The sequence below is a fragment of the Monodon monoceros genome, unplaced genomic scaffold (assembly GCF_005190385.1).
Source record: "Monodon monoceros isolate NGI ecotype Baffin Bay Population unplaced genomic scaffold, NGI_Narwhal_1 Super_Scaffold_13, whole genome shotgun sequence".
NCBI lineage: Eukaryota > Metazoa > Chordata > Mammalia > Artiodactyla > Monodontidae > Monodon > Monodon monoceros.
The window spans coordinates 21,190,675-21,209,393 of record NW_021703769.1 but is presented as its reverse complement, the minus strand read 5'-3'; the positions used below and the strand labels follow the sequence as shown (position 1 = coordinate 21,209,393).

General features: G+C 42.2%; 1 protein-coding gene across 11 annotated transcripts in view; it reads left to right on the top strand.

Moving 5' to 3' along the window:
* The window catches only part of RPRD1B (regulation of nuclear pre-mRNA domain containing 1B), a 77,439-nt gene that overhangs the window by 18,613 nt on the left and 40,107 nt on the right, over nt 1-18,719 (top strand). For all 11 annotated transcript variants that reach the window (XR_003793060.1, XR_003793059.1, XR_003793062.1 and 8 more), the window contains 3 exons: nt 4,607-4,719; nt 6,271-6,397; nt 12,771-12,946. Coding sequence is in view for 5 of the 11 variants with exons in the window: in XM_029219885.1 (XP_029075718.1) it covers nt 4,607-4,719; nt 6,271-6,397; nt 12,771-12,946 (416 nt within the window). In the remaining 6 variants the exon portion in view is untranslated. The remainder of the gene's footprint in view (nt 1-4,606; nt 4,720-6,270; nt 6,398-12,770; nt 12,947-18,719) is intronic.

Here is an 18,719-nt window from a genome sequence, read left to right as displayed (position 1 = left end):
GACGCAGGCATAGAGAATGGACTTGAGGACACAGGGAAGGGGGAGGGTAAGCTAGGACGAAGTGAGAGAGTGGCGTGGACTTATATATACTGCCAAATGTAAAATAGATAGCTAGTGGGAAGCAGCTGCACAGCACAGGGAGATCAGCTCGGTGCTTTGTGACCACCTACAGGGGTGGGATAGGGAGGGTGGGAGGGAGACACAAGAGGGAGGGGATATGGGGATATATGTATATGTATGGCTGATTCATTTTGTTATAAAGCAGAAACTAACACACCATTGTAAAGCAATTATACTCCAATAAAGATGTTATTAAAAAAAAGTAATATAAAATCTGTGGGGGGAGTTTCCTTATTTTCTTTTTTCAATCCTAGAAGTTTCAAGTGGATTATTTAGAAGATCCAGCTTTACGGGTAGATGGCTGCATTTTGTAATGTGATTTGGGATCCTTCAGGCTAACTTTTTGCCTTAAAATTAGTTTCACAGTCTGCCATAGTGTCTGAAATTCTATCACAGGTCTCTAAGAGGCATACCATAAACCCTTAGGTAACCAGATTACTTGAAGGTTAGCTAGTACAAGGCCCAGTGAAGACACAGGGATGTGTTGAAGGATAGAACAGAAGGTGTGCAATAAGGACAGGTTTTCGGTCCCTGTAGTGTTTGCCCTGCCTATAAACAGAGTGGTTGAGGAAGTGAAAAAAGGAGTGAGTGTAACACCTGTGGTCAGAGCCGAATTGATAGTGGAAGGTACCTGATCTGAAGTTCAGACATAGGAACAGGACTGGCAGATTTCCCGGGTCATTTTAATGGTTGTCCGACTTGATTGAGAATTCTGGGCCTTCTCGCTGCTAATTCTGTACACATGAGCGGGGGAGAGTCTGGTTTGTGTAAAGGAAAGCAGGGATAGTCATTTCTGGCACAGCACTAGGGCCTTGCAGTCGCTATGCTTCCTCTGCCTTCAAGAAGTTTCAGACTCAGGTGTGTTGACACTTTCCTGGGTATAATAGCGATGTAAAGGAATAAGACACTTGCTGTTTCGATCGGAGAGGTAAGGCCTGTGCCTGCCAGTTGCCACGAAAGTGGCAAGGGCCCAGCGCTTTCAAAGAGAGGCCCCGATGCTGTGGGGGCTGGAGGGAGAGGATGACAGTCTGAAGGGAGTGCTCAAGGTGGTTCTGCCATTACCATCACCAAGGAGACTTTGAACTTAGGTGGCCTTTTCAGGGTTTTGAGTAGAGGCATGATGGGGTGAGAGCTCAGCTCTAGGAAGATGGTGTAGTCTAAGTTGCAAGAGTGACTAGAAGAGGCAGAGAGCCCAGATAGGACAGCGGTCTGGGCAAGGCTTGAGAAAGGACAGGTGGCTGATAAGAGGCTTTGGGAAGGAGCAGAAAGAGGATGTAAGGAAGAATTCCTCACAATTGTGGAATCTGCCAGAAGTTGGGACTTTGGGAAAGATTCCACTGTTCTCCAAGGCATTGTACCTGGAAGATGGGGCCAGTGGCAGTGTTCATAATGGTAATAGTTAGCTCAGGAAAGGAGCCTTGTGGGGGAAATGATGAATAATTTATTTCCAGTAGGTCCTCTAGTGGAGATACGAGAGAACTGGAAAAGTAGGATGATAACGGACGGTTACCTCCTGTTATACCCTCTTCCATCAGGATGGCAAAGGACAGAAATGGCCCTAAAATTGTCATCAGTTTGATTTCGGTTTTGCATTGCTAGAAGTGAGTGGCAGCATGAAGTGGTAAAAAGAACTCCAGATTAGGAGACAGAAGCTTTTTGCTGTAGGACCCAGACTTAGACTAATGAGCTCTCTGGCTTTGGACACACCACAGCCGGTGGGCCTTGACATTCTCATGAAAAATGAGGTGGGGAGCAGTGGGGAAAGCAAATACATAGGTCTGCCTAAGGCCTTCCAGTGCCAAAATTCAGTGATTCTGAGTGTCCTGAGATGTTCAGTGATGTGTGGTTTTTATATATAATAATTTCTGTATGAGAGTTGGAAAACTGAAGGATTCAAGTTTTATATTTTTTTCTACCTTCTTTAGTGTTTAACAATTATTTATTGAGCATTCTTCTAGGTGTTTGGAAGTGAACAGAACAATACTGTAAATTTTTTTTTTTTTGCTCTTATGCTTACATTCTCTAGTGGCTACTCATCAAACATGGCCACTTTGATGCTGTAATGGCTAAATGTTTACACAAGTCATACCACACACTACACATTAATTAGGCAGCCACTGTGTGCAAAGTACTGTTAGATATTTCATATGCAGATTATATCCTTGTAGATTTTCTGTTTGAAAAATAACAGCCATCCTTGCTTTGCATAGGAGTGCAGGACTGTAAAAATGACCATTCAAGCTGAAACCGTACAGAGTGATCTTAATAATCAATGGGAAAAATTACAATTATTCTGTGACTTAAAATTTTTTATCAAAGAATTAAAAACTCACTGTTGATTACAATTGAATAGGAAAACAAAAAAATAGTAAAATTAAGACTTATTCAGCACGCTGTAACATTAATTAGAAACACTGTGAGTTAAAGTGTTTATTTCTCTGTAACAAACTTACTAATAGCAGTTTGAACAAAGCTTGTTGCATCTTTTCCATCTTTGTCATACTCCTTCCTAAATTTGGATCAGCTTCCAACATTCTATCCTTCGTGCTTTCAGTGTTGTGAAGTATCTCAGAGTTCCTTTAAAGTGAAGTTTTTTGTCAGCATCACTTCCTCTGGGACATTGTCATCCTTTTCATCACAGCCGCATTCTTCATTTATGTTGATGAGATGACCTTCACTAATTCCTCTGGCTGCGAATCCAGCGTCTCTAGAAGAGCATGGCAGTGCCGGCATCCCCACAGCCACCTGTTTCTTCTACAGCCCCATTTGTGTTCCACGCGAACTTCATTTCCAGCGTTAACTTTCGTCTTAGTTTCTTTGCTGCTCTTTCATCTTTGTCAGTCAGTTCCCTGTTTTGATTATTTATTTTTATAAAATGTCACGTGGATTTTGTCACTGGGAGACTAACAACACAACTAAACACTTTGTTGTCTGTGTGTGAACTGAATAACGGAGGTGCAGTAACCAATTACTGACCTTGGGAGAAGTGATGCAGTCACTAATCATGATGCATTTCTATTATTTATGTGATGGTTTGTGGACTAAAGTTAGCAGCGAGGGTTTGTTGTTTATGCAATTACACAGAGTAAATATGCCATGGTAACTGAAATTTGAACTCTGTTGTTGGGGGAATAGTGTCATTTAACCAAACTGTGGTAATAAATCTGTGCATAATAGAATAGTGCAAAGACAGGACTGCCGGTAATGCAAATGCTGCTGTTTCTCTTCGTTAGTAGAACAAACAAAAACATTAAGAAAAAATAAAATCCACAATATTGACTTGGCTTTCACGTCAAACATAGCCTGGTCAGTTAATATGTAAGGTAGTGAACAGGAACTACATCCTGGGTTCCAGAAGAAAATGTTGAATCAAGCAGGAAGTGTACATGATTCTGTTTATATCTCACAGAGTTCTGAGGCAGGTGCATGGTGACCCTCATTTGACAGATGAGGTGGAAATTGTGTGATGCTAAGTAAGTTGAATTCAGTGGAAAGAGCGCAGATTTTGAAATCATACCATTACATGAGTTATTTAGCCTCTCTGGGTCTTCATTTTCTCACCTCTAAAGTGGAGATACTATTATACATCTTAGTATTGTTGGAAGGATCAAATGTAAAGAAGCTATTGCAGTGCCTGGCACATGTTAGGCATCCAATAGTTTCTTTACTTTCCAAAGCTGAATTTCTCATTTAGATTTATGTCCCTCAGTTGTTTGGCATTTATTTTGTATTGTCCAATTTAATGCAAAAGGAATGATTTTGGAGTTAACACATCTGTCGTAACAATTTAAAAGCACGTGGTACGGATAATAAAAAAATGTAACCTGTTAGCCTCAGAAGTGGTTAATTTTAAAATGGTGACTTATGTAATTTCTCTCAGTAATATGTCATAATGCTCAGTAATGGTTATTTTAAATTTTAAGGTATAACTAGGTTTGTTTTGTTCTTAAAGTGATAGTTTAAAGGATGTTTGTTTTTAGAGCTTTTGACACAATTTTATTGATGGGTCTCTCTCTACTACTTATTTTCTGAAGTGACCCTGGAAAGCGTAAAGTATCTCATTTTGTACACGGTATATTCCCTACAAACCCTTGCATACAACAGCTTGCTTCATTACATGTTACATTTTCTGATGAGGTTTCTTACCTTTTTACTTCTCCTATTAACTTTTTTTTTTTTTAAGATAATGACGTTTTTAATGAAATGTGTTAGTTTGCTAAATTTCACTTTTAGATGCTTTTTTTCAGTAGTATTTTTCCAGTGAGTCAATCTGAGATGACAGACTGAGGCCATTTTGACTCTTTTCAGTAATGTAGGGAATGACCACCAATTGAAAATAAGTGGCTTAAAGGTTAATGTTAAGCCATCTCTGGAAATGTACACCCCTTCTACCCTTTCTTACTTGCAACCTATTGTGCATTAGCATTTGACTCTTACCTGTACAGGCTGTGGTGATGCAAATTTGTCACTTTTTTCTTTCCTCTAGCAACAGAGGAGAAGAAATCTCTAAAGCGAACTTTTCAGCAAATACAAGAGGAGGAGGATGACGACTACCCTGGAAGCTACTCTCCCCAAGATCCTTCTGCAGGACCCCTCTTGGTATGTCTTGACCCCCAGAGAGTAGGGCAGAGTGGCTTGAAGTGACCGCTAGTTGAAGATTCTGGCCACAGGGTGGCGCCAGTGACCAATAGTATGGAATCACCAGCGGGCAGCTCTTGGCACTGGGTGCAAGATCCACCTAATGAAGCTTGCCAGACAGCAGGCTTGATTTTGTCTTTGCATGCCCTGAATCTGGGATGGATTTGTAAGAGTACTTGGATTTGGGTTATTTCACTTCTAGAAATTGAAACTATTCTTTAAAAAAATAGACTTTTGTAAAGGGGTAATGTTACAAAGGCATTCAAAAGTCCTCTACCATCGCTTGTCTCCAATAGCATGGCTGTTTCTTATAAGTAAACAACATACTAGTTTCTAAGGACAGTCTGTGTAGCAGTAGCAAATTTACTACACTATAACCTATTTAAATATTAAAACAGGGAGCTAGCACTTATTGAGTTTTTAGCCGTGTATCTGCATTGTTTGACCCTTTGTGTAAGTTAGTTCATGAACTCTGTGTGGTTGGTTTTAGCTGTTTGTTTATGTAGTTATTCATTTACAGTCAAAGGAAGTGAGGCTCAAGGAGACAGATTAAGTAACTTGCCCAGTGTTCTAATTGAATCTGGGTCTGACTGACTGCAGAGCCCATGCTCTTTTCACTGAGTTGCACTGCCTCTCATTTTGCCTAAAACAGCTTTATTTTATTACACATGGGAGTGTTTAAGGCTTGTGTAAATAGGATGCATGTCTGATCTGTGTTACGTTAAAATGTTGAATTAGTCCGGGGGTCAAATGAAAGCAGTGTTAGGCCATATATCTTTGCATTTAAAAACTTTGAAGAGAACAGCCTGAATTACCAACTTTCAGGATAACCTGACTACCATCTACATGGTAGCCTTAGGGTCATTATGGACTAACCTGTCAGCACCATGTGTTTCCTGACAATTAAAAAAAACCCTTTCTGGTATATATAGAAGATGCATTCTTGGTTTGCTCTTCTTGCTTTTCTTTCCTCTTTGTTTGTAACTAATGAGCTTGACACAGTTAATTTTGGGAGTGACTGCCCAAATCAAAAATGTCATCTTTGTGATATTCATTTTGTAGAGCAAATTCAAGAAAGAATTGAAGTAGGTAGTGTCATTTCATTTAATCAGTCAACACCAAATTGCTAAGCATTTGACATGTACACTTTTATTCTAAACTGGAGGCCATTCTGTACCAGCGATCATGCATCCTTTGAAACTAAACAGTATGAACCAGACTCCATTTTCTTCAGTTGCCAAAAACATGTTCTTTAAAAAAATTCTTTTTCACAGTTATGTAGAATTTCATTTGTGTTCTACCATGGACTTAGAAAAATTATGTACATTCTCTTAGAATTTGTATCATTGACTTCAGTATACACTCTGGGATAAGAACAATGATTTTTTTAAATGTCAGGGATGATCATATTTAGAATTTGCCTCCACCTCGTTTAACTCCAGCTAAGTTTCTTTAGACCCCATATCCCCATGTGTCTTAATGGATAGTGTTGTTTGTGTTTTCATTGTACAGACTGAGGAACTAATCAAAGCTTTGCAGGACCTGGAAAATGCTGCATCAGGGGATGCTACTGTCCGACAGAAAATTGCTTCTTTACCCCAGGAAGTGCAAGATGTTTCTCTTTTGGAAAAAATAACAGGTGAGAAGGTAGTTTGGGTGAAAGATGAGGGGAGGGAGACATATCTCCAATGCATCAAACCCCAGGACATGCTTATGTCTGCAAATACAGACCTTCCACATGGTGTTGGTTCTCTGTCATCTTGGGATTTGCAAACATAACTCACATGCTGAACAAAGAAGCTGCTGGAATAGTCCGAGCTTGAATAGTGACTCTAGGAATTATTTCAGAAATGCTAGCATGCCACACCCTGTGGTACTCAGTACAAGTAAGGTCTTTTGAAACCACAGTGCAAATTATGTGTGCCGGGGGCAGACGGGGGGAAGGCATTAAACTCATGACCCTTTCCAAAAAAAAAAAATTGTGATTCAGTGCTGTGACTTCTACATTGTCCACTGACATACCCCATAGGTGATAGTGCCTTCAGTGCCAAGAACTCCAGGTTTGTATTGTTAGTCATGTCATTTTGCCCTCTTGATGATCACCCCCAGTTAAACAGGGAGGGGCAGTTGGCATTCTTCCCGCTTTATGCGTGGGCAGTTGAGAGGAAGGAGTGAAGTGCGAACTCATGTAGAGTATGCTCTGCGCCAGGTGCTTCTGCCAGCCTAGGCTCCAGAGCCTGTGTTTTTCCCGTTACAGAAGCTCAGACCTTTTGTTCCACTCTCGTCCGAGGGCCACCATTTTCTCCTTCCAGTCCCTTACCTTGGCTGCTTCACTCACTTCCTCCATATCCATTTAAAGGAAATCAAGGTTACTCATGAAATACTTCCTTCACTCAACAGACATTTGAGGCACCCCATGTGGCATCTGCTCTAGGGGCCGCACCCACATCCCATCACAGGTTAAGTGCCCCAAAGGAAAGGAAAGCCAGAGGTGTGGGGGTGGAGGCGCTGTTCCAAAAGTGCCCAGGGAGTTCTTTCTGATGAGATGGGCTTTGATCAGAGCCCCCCACCCCCCACCCCGGCCCCATGAAGAAGCAAGCTGTGAGGAGACCTAAGGGAAGGCAGTGCCCCCCAGGTGGAGGGAGCAGTACCCGGCAAGACCTTCAGGCAGGAGTGTGCTTAGTTGGAGAAGACAACACGGAGGCCTCTTGGGCTCGCTCTCTCTACTGCCACCATCCCTCACCCCAACAATTAAACCCACTGGATTTAACAGCCTGTTGATCCCACAGCCTGTCAATCCTTCCACCTTTTCCCAGCCTTTACTCCCCTTATGGCCTCGTTTTCTTCGTTACTCAGCGTGGAGTTGTTACACTTAGCGTCTTTAAATCACTCTCTCACACACACCCTCAGTCCCTTTTGCTCTTTTTTCCCTTCACTCTAGTCTCGTGGCAAAAACCCAACTTTTCTCCTGGTTAAATCCAACTTTGTCGTTGTTATAAGGACCACCTCGTTTATTCTTACTGTCAGAATCACAATCTGCAAAATTGGAAGCAAATTAATATCAAACTAGCAGTGTACATAATTTCATTTGTTTTCACTGACCCTAAAGGGTTTATATGGCTTTTAAAAATTATTTATTTATTTTGATTTTTAATTACGGTGAAATACATCTAACAAAATTCACCGTCTTAACCATTCTTAAGTGTGCCACTCAGAAGTGTTAAGTACATTCACGTTGTGCAACCAATTTCAAGAACTCTCTTCATCTTGCAGAACTGAAGCTCTGTACCATTAAATAACAGCTCATTTCCCCCACCCCAGCTCCTGGCGGTCACCGTTCACAACTGAATGTGGCTGGGCAAAACAATTAAACACTGGCTCACTTCTCTTCCTATTTCTGTGGATGAGCATGCTGTTTTCTAAAGCAGCCCCTCTGCCTGTTAGACCTATTCCTTCTCACCTACTCAAGAACACTGCTCCAACAATTCTCCCCTTTTCTCCTGCATCTCCAGTTTTTTTTTCCCCTTTACTGGATCATTCTCCATAGCATAAAAACATGTATTTTTTTCCCCATTTGGGAAAATTTTTTTTCTTGACCCATATCTTCCTCCAGCTACCATCTCATTTCTCTGTTCTTTATAGCAAAACATTCTAATATGTTTGTTCCACTCTAATATAGATCGCCAATGCTCATCTGTCTCCATACCCCGCGCGCCTGCCCGTTTTCTTCTGGTTCCACATCACTGACTCTGCTCTTATTAGTGTTGCTGGTGACTTCCATATTGCTGAAATTCAGTGGTGAATTTTTTGCCCAATCTTAACTTGATCTCAGTAACATTTGGCCCAGTTGATCATTTCTTCTTCCTGAAAATACTTTCTCACTTGGTGTGGTAGACAGAATAATGATCCGCCAAAATGTCCATGTCCTAATCCTCAGAACCTGTGAATATATTATCTTATATAGGAAAAGGGACTTTGTGGATGTGATTGAGTTAAGGATCTTGAGGTGGGGAGATTATCCTGGCTTAGTCAAGTGGGCCCGGTCCTTATAAGAGGGAGGTAGGAGGGCAAGAGTCAGAGGAGCTGTGACTGTGGAAGCAGAAGTTAGAGAGATGCATTTTGAAGATGGAGGAAGGGGCCATGATAATGAATATTAAGACAATCCATTTATGTTGTTTTAAGCCACCAGGTTTGTGGTGATATGTTAGAGCAGCAGGAGGAAGCTGGGACCGCATATTCTCCTAGCATTCCTCCCCTCTCTCTGATTGTGTCTTTTCAGTCTCCTTTGCTGGTTTCTAAACCTTCTCCTTCACCTCTTAATTTTGAGTAATTAGCCCTCTTTCCTAGTTAGTTTCACTGACAGTTCCTCTCATTCTGTTCGATGACTTTAAATAACAATTTTTATGCTAATGATCCCCTAATTTATATCTCTAGTGTTGACCTCTCCCTTGAACTTGAGACCCATATATCCAGCCTCCTGCTCAGTGTTACTATTTGGATAGCTCGAAAGACATTTCAGATTTGACCTGTCCGAAACCAAACTTCTCATCTTCCCTCCAAAATTTCTCTCACGGTCTTTTCCATCTCAGTAGATGACCTCCTCATAATTCCTGTTGATCTGGGCTACAACTTGTATCTGACACCTTGTTACCACCTCCGCTGCTGCCACCTGGTGCGAGTCACCACCTTCACTTGAATTATCACAGTACCCTCCTATCTGCTCTCCCTGCTGCCTGCTTGTCCCCCAGTCATCTTTCTGTCGTCAACGTAGTAACCAGAGTGATCTGCTAAAATGGAAGTTGGATCGTGTCCCCCCTCTGCTCAGAACACTCTAGTCATATGGGTTCCTTGCTAGGCACTTTCCCCTCCAAAGGCCTTTGTACTTGGCTGTTTCCACTGCCTGGAATGATCTTCCCCAGATAGTCACGTGGCTTGTTCTCTCACTACCTCCAGCCCTTGGTTTCTGTATCACCTCAGTGAAGCCTACCCTGGCTACCGTTTTTCTTTTTTTTTCCTTTGGCTGCGTTGGGTCTTTGTTGCTGTGCACAGGCTTTCTCTAGTTGCAGCGAGTGGGGGCTACCCTTCGTTGTGGTGTGCGGGCTTCCGTTGCGGTGGCTTCTCTTGTTGCGGAGCTCAGGCTCTAGGCGTGTGGGCTTCAGTAGTTGGAGCATGTGGGCTCAGTAGTTGTGGCATGCGAGCCCTAGAGCACACGGGCTTCAGTAGTTGCAGTGGGTGGGTTCAGTAGTTGCAGTGCACGGGCTTCAGTAGTTGTGGTGTGCAGGCTCAGTAGTTGTGGCTCACAGGCTCTAGAGCTCAGGCTCAGTAGTTGCCGTGCCCGGGCTTAGTTGCTCCGTAGCATGTGGGATCGTCCCGGACCAGGGATTGAACCCGTGTCCCCTGCATTGGCAGGCGGATTCTTTTTTTTTTTTTTTTTTTTTTTGTGGTACATGGGCCTCTCACCGTTGTGGCCTCTCCCGCCGCGGAGTGCAGGCTCAGCGGCCATGGCTCACGGGCCCAGCCGCTCCGCAGCATGTGGGATCTTCCCAGACCGGGGCACGAACCCACGTGGCAGGCGGATTCTTAACCACTGCGCCACCAGGGAAGTCCCTGGCTACCTTATTTAAAATTGCCTTCCTCCCTCTGAATGCCCCATTTTTCCTCCTTTGCCTTATTTTTCTGTAGAGTTCTTATCTTCAGCTGGTAAATAACTAAAATATAGTGTATTACTTATTTCTCTTCCTCCCTGAGATTGTAAACTTGCAGTCAGAGAGTTTTTGTCCTTTGTGTTACCTTTTGACTCAGAGCCTAGAACAGTGTTGGACACACAATAGGAGCCCACATATTCGTGAGGCTAATTGGAAGATTTGGAGTGTAAAATTTGATTGGAGTGAGTTTAGTGACAACAGTAGGGGAGGAGGTGGGTACCAGGAGGATAGACAGCTCTCTTGAGAAGTTCTGCTTTAAGAGGATCAGGGATGTGGATGTGGAGCAATAGCTAGAGAGTGACACACAGAAGATAGAGCAGCGTGTGTGTGTGCTGGTGGGGTGCTTCCGGAGGGAGAGAAGTTGATGAGGCATGGGGAAACGCAGGGGACAGACCCAGAAACTTGAGTCTTGGAGTAAGCAGGAGCGGGTGGGATGCCCATGCGCAAGTGAAGGGCTGGCCAAAAGAGGCACACAGCCCTCGTCTGTGTGGCTGGGAGGGTAGACAGAGCATGTGAGGACAGCCACAGGTAAGTTCTTCGAAGTGAGCATCTCGCTGCTACGTTTTGGCTGCATATTCTTCTATAGCTCATAAAACTATTGCAGCTTCTTTTTCTGGTTTGTAATTATTTGTGTGAATGAATTATTTCCTTTGTACACTTCTTGGAGTGTAAAAGAATTGGTTTTGTTTATTTATTTTAATCTCAAAAATTAGTGTTTTCCTTGCCATTTTCTGCCACAGGCACTTACACATTTTAATGAATTAACCGTTACAAACAATAGCTAAGCAGTGACAAAGCTAAAGCAGCCCACCCGCCCCAGCAGCTCAGTCCCAGGCCGCACCGCCAGTCTAGAAGAGTAAGTGTCCCGTCTGCTCCACCCTCCGCGGCTGACGATGTCTCTTTCCTTTGTGTTCTCTTTGGCTCAGTGCTCCTCCACCAAGAACATCCTGTTGTTTCCCTGCCCCCGAGGAGCATAGAAGTACCTGATCTTTGACATCAGGCCTAATTTGGAATCCCTCAACAGTCCATCTTCCAGTATTCGCTTAGAGAAGGCATCTAAAAGTCAGGCAGACTGTTTGCCAGAGAAACTGTGTTGGAATTCTTAAATCCCGGTTAACGTATGATAGTGCTGAGGTCTCTCACCTTGTCGACATGCATTCATAGGAAGCACCGGATCTGTATCACTGTGTAACTCACTTTGAGTTTGTCCCATGGAACTACTGGAGTCTCTAGTGCTTTGTTTCAAAGCACCGATCTCTCTCGATCCTTTAAGGCCTTTTTAAAATGAGGTATACCTGCTTAAAAATTTTAATCTCACCATACCCACACGTAATTAATTACATCACTTCTTTGAAATACAAATAGTCCTTTGTCTTTTCTTATTTCCTAATGTTGAGCCTTGCTCACCCCTTCTTTCCAAGGATACCCTTTCTTTGATTCTTCCGCACAGTTTTTTCCCCAAACAATGAGTTGCAACCCATTAATTGGACCTGAAATCAGTCTGGTAGATAATGACCAACATTTTTTTTTTTTTTTTTTTTTATGGATTAGAAGATAGAACACCCTGCACATACTAAGGAAAGTATTGTTTTATGAAACTTCTGTTTCTTGTATTTTTGTGTATTTATATAAAGTATTTCTCAGCATGGGTCACATTCAAAAGCATTTGAAAGCTTTTATCAGACCCTATATTTTGTTAAATAGAAGAAGAGGTTTAAGGCTTACATAGTTTAAGAAGTAGAATCCTATAGGTCCATTTTATAGATGTGGTTTTGAGTCTCAGCTCCTCAGCAAAGAACCTGCTACTGAATCTGTCACTTTTGTTAAGTCTTAGTTTCCACACCCAAGAAATGAGTGCTTGCTTTTGTATTTCAGAGGGATATGCAAAGAATATTTAATGAAATAATATGAACGAAAGCACCTTTGAAATTCTCAGAGGCAGGGAAATATTATTTCACAAATGACCTTAAATATTTCTTTCTGTTTATTTGTAGAGCTTTTGTCGCTGTAGATATTTATTTATTTATATTGATTCATTTTTTGGTAGAAGCATTTAGAAATCATTTACCAGATTCCCCTCTTTGTACAATTGCCTCACTTCAGGTAATTCAGAAATGTCCCGTCTTGTTGACAGAAGTGAGTACCTTTGGATTTCTCTGTCAGCCAGTCCATTGTTTGTCTACAGGTTCTGGCCTGTTCTTGGACTTGAATGTTAGGGGAGAAACTAACCTCCCCCAGAAATGTTTGCAATTATGCCTGTGTCATTGTATATTGTCTCTCTTTTTTTTTGGTCTCATTTGTACTTAGACAAAGAGGCAGCTGAACGTCTTTCAAAAACAGTAGATGAAGCATGTCTGTTACTAGCCGAATATAACGGGCGCCTGGCGGCAGAACTGGAAGACCGACGCCAGCTGGCTCGGATGTTGGTGGAGTACACCCAGAACCAGAAAGATGTTTTGTCAGAAAAGGAGAAAAAACTAGAAGTGAGTACATTGCAAGGCAGACCCAAACTTCCCAAGTTTCCCTTCCTGCAACCCACATTAGGAGGTTTTTATTATGCCTTAAATAACACGTTTTTTTTTCTTTTTAAAAAAATTCATGAGATGAGAACATCCATCAGATTTTTTTTTTAATTAATTAATTTATTTATTTTTGGCTGCGTTGCATCTTCGTTGCTGCGCGCTGGCTTTCTCTAGTTGGCGGCGAGCGGGGGCCACTCTTCATTGTAGTGCACGGACTTCTCATTGCCGTGGCTTCTCTTGTTGTGGAGCACAGGCTTTAGGCACGCGGGCTTCAGTAGTTGTGGCTCGTGGGCTCTAGAGCGCAGGCTCAGTAGTTGTGGCGCACAGGCTTAGCTGCTCCCTATCAGATATTGTAATTATCTGAACCTAGTTAAAAATCAAAGTCATGTTTTTATATGTCCAGGAAAGAACAAATGGAAATGCAGAAAACAAACAATGAGGCCTTAAATAACAGCATTTAGGGTACTACTGTTGCTTTAGTTTGAACTCATATTAAAAAAACACAACTGTAGGGCTTCCCCGGTGGCGCAGTGGTTAAGAATCCACCTGCCAGTGCAGGGGACACGGGTTCGAGCCCTGGTCCGGAAAGATCCCACATGCCGCAGAGCAACTAAGCCTGTGCTCCAAAACTACTGAGCCTCTACTCTAGAGCCCACGAGCCACAACTGCCGAAGCCTGCGCACCTAAGAGCAGGTGCTCCGCAACAAGGGAAGCCACCGCAATGAGAAGCCCACGCACCGCAACGAAGAGTAGCCCTCGCTCGCCACAACTAGAGAAAGCCCGTACTCAGCAACAAAGATCCAACGCAGCCAAAAAAACCTCAAAACGTATATTGAGGTACAGGAAGAATAGGCATTCAGCAAAACCAAAGAATGTTTGGTAATATTTGGGAAATGCTTGAAATTTTCTTACTTTTGGGTTATACTGAGATTTATTTCCAACTTGTATCCTTGCTAAGGCCAATAAGTAGTGTGCCTCTAAGCTCTGTCTGCAGTCTGTTCTAAAATTCCACGTAAACATAGTGATGTTTATGGAGCCCAGTTCTCGTACTGTTGAGAAGGAACTAATTTCTACCCTGAGCTGACATTGTCTGAGTGCCCTTGGAGAGGGCCTTCAGAACTAGTTTCTCTAGTTTGCGTTTGTCTGGCTTCTTAATTAAATGCATGGTGGCTTATCCTCAGTCCTTTGAGATAACTGAACCGGCAGTGTGGACATTTGGGAACTTTTGCTTGCTTCCAGCTGCTACGCTTCCTTTTCAGGAGTGTCTGCCCTTCTTTTTCTCAGAGGCGTGGAGAACAGTTGCAGCCAGTGGTTTGGGAAGGGAAGACAGTTTTGAGTTGGAGAATCAGTCACTTACTACAAGAAACAGAGTAGATTGGGGAGGGAGGGGATAGTCCCCCTCCCCCAGCCCTGTACTCAAAGAAACACATTCTCTGGCACAGAGGGAGGGAAAAGTGAGCTAGCCCTGTGGCTGACATGGTTGTGTTTGCCTTTCAACACAGTCACCTGACTTGTGCGGGGAAACGAAGGATGGACGCTCTTTACCATGTTGTTACCTGCAATGACTACAGGAGCTGTGATGGGTAGTAGTGGTGGAAATTTCATATTCCTAGCCAGCTTGAAAGTGGAAGATGGGAAACGGCTATAAAAATAGTATGGCTTAGATTTAGAAATCAACACTGACCAGAAATCCTAAAGGGAGTTTGACAGGCAGTACCAAACGGTCATTTATCTGAAATGCTCATCTTTCGCTGAGGAAGCATTTTCAGCACTGTGCCCTGGGACTAATAAGAGAGTGTAATTAATGATTCTGGTTGTAAGTCACCATGCCATCTGTTGAACTGCCCCTTGGCAACACATTAAGGGCTTTCTCTGATCTGTCAGACATTGATTATCATGAGCAGCTGCTGTTGGGTGGAACGTGGCACGCTACCATAGAGGACAGAGTCTTTGAGAAGGAGATTGGGTTGGTAGCGTGAATTAACTCTTTATACGTCTCCCTTCCTCATAGTTGCACTTTCCTCCCTATATTTCTTGGGGGATCATTCTGGTTTCTGTAGAACCAGTGGTTTGCTAGATGCCACAAGAGGTCATTAAGGCAGAGAGACGGATCAGAGATTTGAGTGTGTTTTGTTGCTTTCCAGCCCAAATTTCTTTACTCATCTGGACATTGGAATTCCATTGCTTTAAGAATCAGAACAGGTATGTCCCACCACTGGAAAGTACAGATTCTGAACTGCCAGTTCTTATTCCAAACCATGTCTCTCAGCCACATGAGCAAAACTATTCATCATAAAAGTGGAGCTAAATTTGCTACATTTAAAAAAACAAACTACTAGGTATAACATAAGATGTTGAAAGATGGTTTTAGTTCTTTATCCATGTTTGCTAAAAATATGAACGGTTTGCTCCCTAGAATCTGAGATTTTTCTCTCATATCCCATAATAGACTGGTCTTAATTCCATTATATCCTTACAGTGATGATAAAACTTGCTAAGTATGTGCCACTTGAAAGGTGCATTATTACTATGAATTCTTATAAATCTTCCAAAAGTCTCTTACTGATGAGGACAGTAAGTAAAGTTACCTACCTTTTAACATTTTTTTTTTTAATACTGCCAATACTTGTTTTAAAACTGCCACATCATGAAGTCTGCTTTTATTTTTTTCTTTTGTTTTGTTTTGTATTGTTTTGTTTTGTTTTTGCGGTACGCGGGCCTCTCACTGTTGTGTCCTCTCCCATTGCGGAGCACAGGCTCCGGGCGCACAGGCTCAGCGGCCATGGCTCATGGGCCCAGCCGCTCTGCAACATGTGGGATCTTCCCGGACTGGGGCACGAACCCGTGTCCCCTGCATCGGCAGGCGGACTCTCAACCACTGCACCACCAGGGAAGCCCTGCTTTTATTTTTTAATCTTTTCATTGCTGTTGGTGTAGAATATGGAATTCTTAGAACTCTAGAAATGTAATTATTTGCTCGGGGGTCTTTTCTTCCCAAAGTTCTAATTTGTTAACACGTAAGGCTTTTTTTTTCCTTCAAGTTTATATCTTCCTTATGTAATAATCATACCTTTTTATTCTTTCACTTGAGAATTTTATGTTAGATTTCTCAGTGGCTTCTAAAGTTTGGGATAGGGAATATAATGATTCAGAGCCTAGGATGATTCAGACCCTGGGATGTAGAAGACAGAGTTATGGCTCACAGAGAGATTGTGTTTCTGCCCTCAAGGAAATCATATTCTTGAGTAAACAGCATCGGTGAACATAAAACCAAACTGAGGGATTGTATATAATATAGATCAAGGAGACAATTGGCAATTGTGATTGTGGTTTAAGGTTAAGTCCAAACTTCCTCGCAGGCACTAAAGCCTTTTCTTAAAAGGAAGTAGCAGTTGAAGAAGGGAAATATATTTATAAATGGAGAACAGCCCGGCTGGAGCAGACAGATTTATGAAAGGAGGCAAAGACAGAAGGTATGGGAGCGGGGTGCCGGAGCCCTCCTGTGGGAATTAGGCTCCATACTCTTTCAAGGGCTGCTTACTCAGTCATGAAGTCAACAAAGCCCATGCCAGGCAGGAGATAATCGGAGAGGAGCATGATGTACGCTCTCCCATCAGTGAGCTTCCACTCTAGTGTGAGAAAAACAGCGAAAAAGGAGTTAAAGTAGAATGTGAGACATGTTCAAAGTAAGGGGACTGTCCTAACTCACTGTGTCTAAGTTAAAATAGACCAAGGAAAAATGAATATGTTAATGTTTAACATTAATTTGATCCGAAGTTTATTTAAAATATAAGAGACTTATAAAATGCAGGGCAGTTTTTGAACAACATACTGCCTTCAGCAGGTCTTCCAAAGTTCATTAGAGTATGTGCTCTTTGGCTGCTCTTACAGTGTCAGGAACATAATTGTTCCTCAGTAAATATTTGTTCTGTGAGTGAAATTCATCACCTGATGAAACCTTATTTCATAAAGAAGAGGATTTTCTAGGTTGAATTAAAAAATTAATTCTTGGTTGTAAAGAATATATCAGTAAAGAAAGGTATTTGATGGAAACTGGGGGTTTCCTCCTTTGTGTTGCTTTTCTTTTTTTTCCTTGAAGTAGAATCATGATTCATTTTGAGATGGTTTTTTTTTTTTACCTTTTCTTTTATTTCTGCTTTTCTTTTTGGGTGTTATGGTAGACATTGGCCTTAAACTCCAGGCAAGGTTAGAAGGAGAGTTGCTTAATATTTGTCATGAACATGAGGAAACACAGAAATGGGAAAGAAGGCATGTAGAAGGAAGCACAAACAGCAGCCCCGAAGTGAGGATAAGGAATGTGGAGGATACAGAAGAAGGTGAATTCAAAAAGGAAAAGGCCAAAGGTACCAGAAAAGCCTCTAAACTTCAGTTCTTGGAGCAAAAGGAAGGTTTGTTTCTGGGTGACAGAGGTGACCATTAACCCAAGTGACTGCTAGAAGCTTACAAGCCATAGAGTAGGACAGACAAAGTGTCCGTCTTGTTTGGAGAAAGTATGATGTGGTATGTTCCGTCTGACTGATCAGGGCATGTGAAAAGCAGAGAGAGAGAGAGAAGGAAATCTATTTGTACAAGCATTGAAGAAAAAAAATCAAAAGGGGGAAGGTACCCAAAATTTTACCACCTTAACACATCAGTTGGTTTCTTTTACATCGTGGTGTTTGACTAGCAGTGCTCTAGAACTGAAAGGAGACAGTTCTGTGATTATACATGCCACTTGGTACACACACAGACTATATGCCACACAGGGAAGAGCTCTGGGGAGATGTGTTCCTATCTGCAGATTTTTTTTTAATTGAGGTGAAATGTATAGAACATAAAAGTAATAACCATTTTAAAGTGTATGCATTTCACTGGCGTTCAGTACATTCATAGTATTATGCAACCACCACCTATATCAAGTTCCAAAACATTTCACATTCCGTCATACCAAAAGAAAACCCTGTATCCATTAACGAGTCATTCCCTATGCACCCCCTCCTCCCAGCCCCTGGCAACTGCCAGCCTGATTTCTATCCCCATGGATTTGCCAGTGCTGGATAGTTGATATAATTGTGTCTGGCTTCTTTCACTTAACATGTTTTTTAGGTTCATCCACGTTGTAGCATGTATCAGTACTTCATTTCTTTTTATGGCTGAATTGTCCATTGTATAGATACGAAAAAATGTCTACCCATTAATTTGTTGATGGACAGTTGGATTGTTTCTGCATTTTGGCCATTATGAATAATGGTGCTGTAAACAGTTGTGTACAAGTTTTTGTGGGGATATACGTTTTATTTCTCTTGGGTATATGTATAACTAGGAATAGAATTGCTGGGTCATAAGGTGAATGCTATGTTTAACTTTTTGAGGAACCACCAAAACTGTTTCCCATAGCAGCTGTACCACTTTACATTCCCATTAGCAGTGTATGAGGGTTTCAGTTTCTCCACATCCTCGTCAGCACGTGATAACTGTCTGTCTTTTTAAATTCTAGCCATCCTAGTGGATGTGAAGCGATATCTCGTGGTTTTGACTTGCATTTCCCTGACGACTAACGGGGATGAGCATCTTAGCATGTGCTTGTTGGCCATTTGTGTATCTTTTTTTTTTTTTTTTTTTTTTTTTTTTGCGGTACGCGGGCCTCTCACTGTTGTGGCCTCTCCCATTGCGGAGCACAGGCTCCGGACGCGCAGGCTTAGCGGCCATGGCTCACGGGCCCAGCCACTCCACG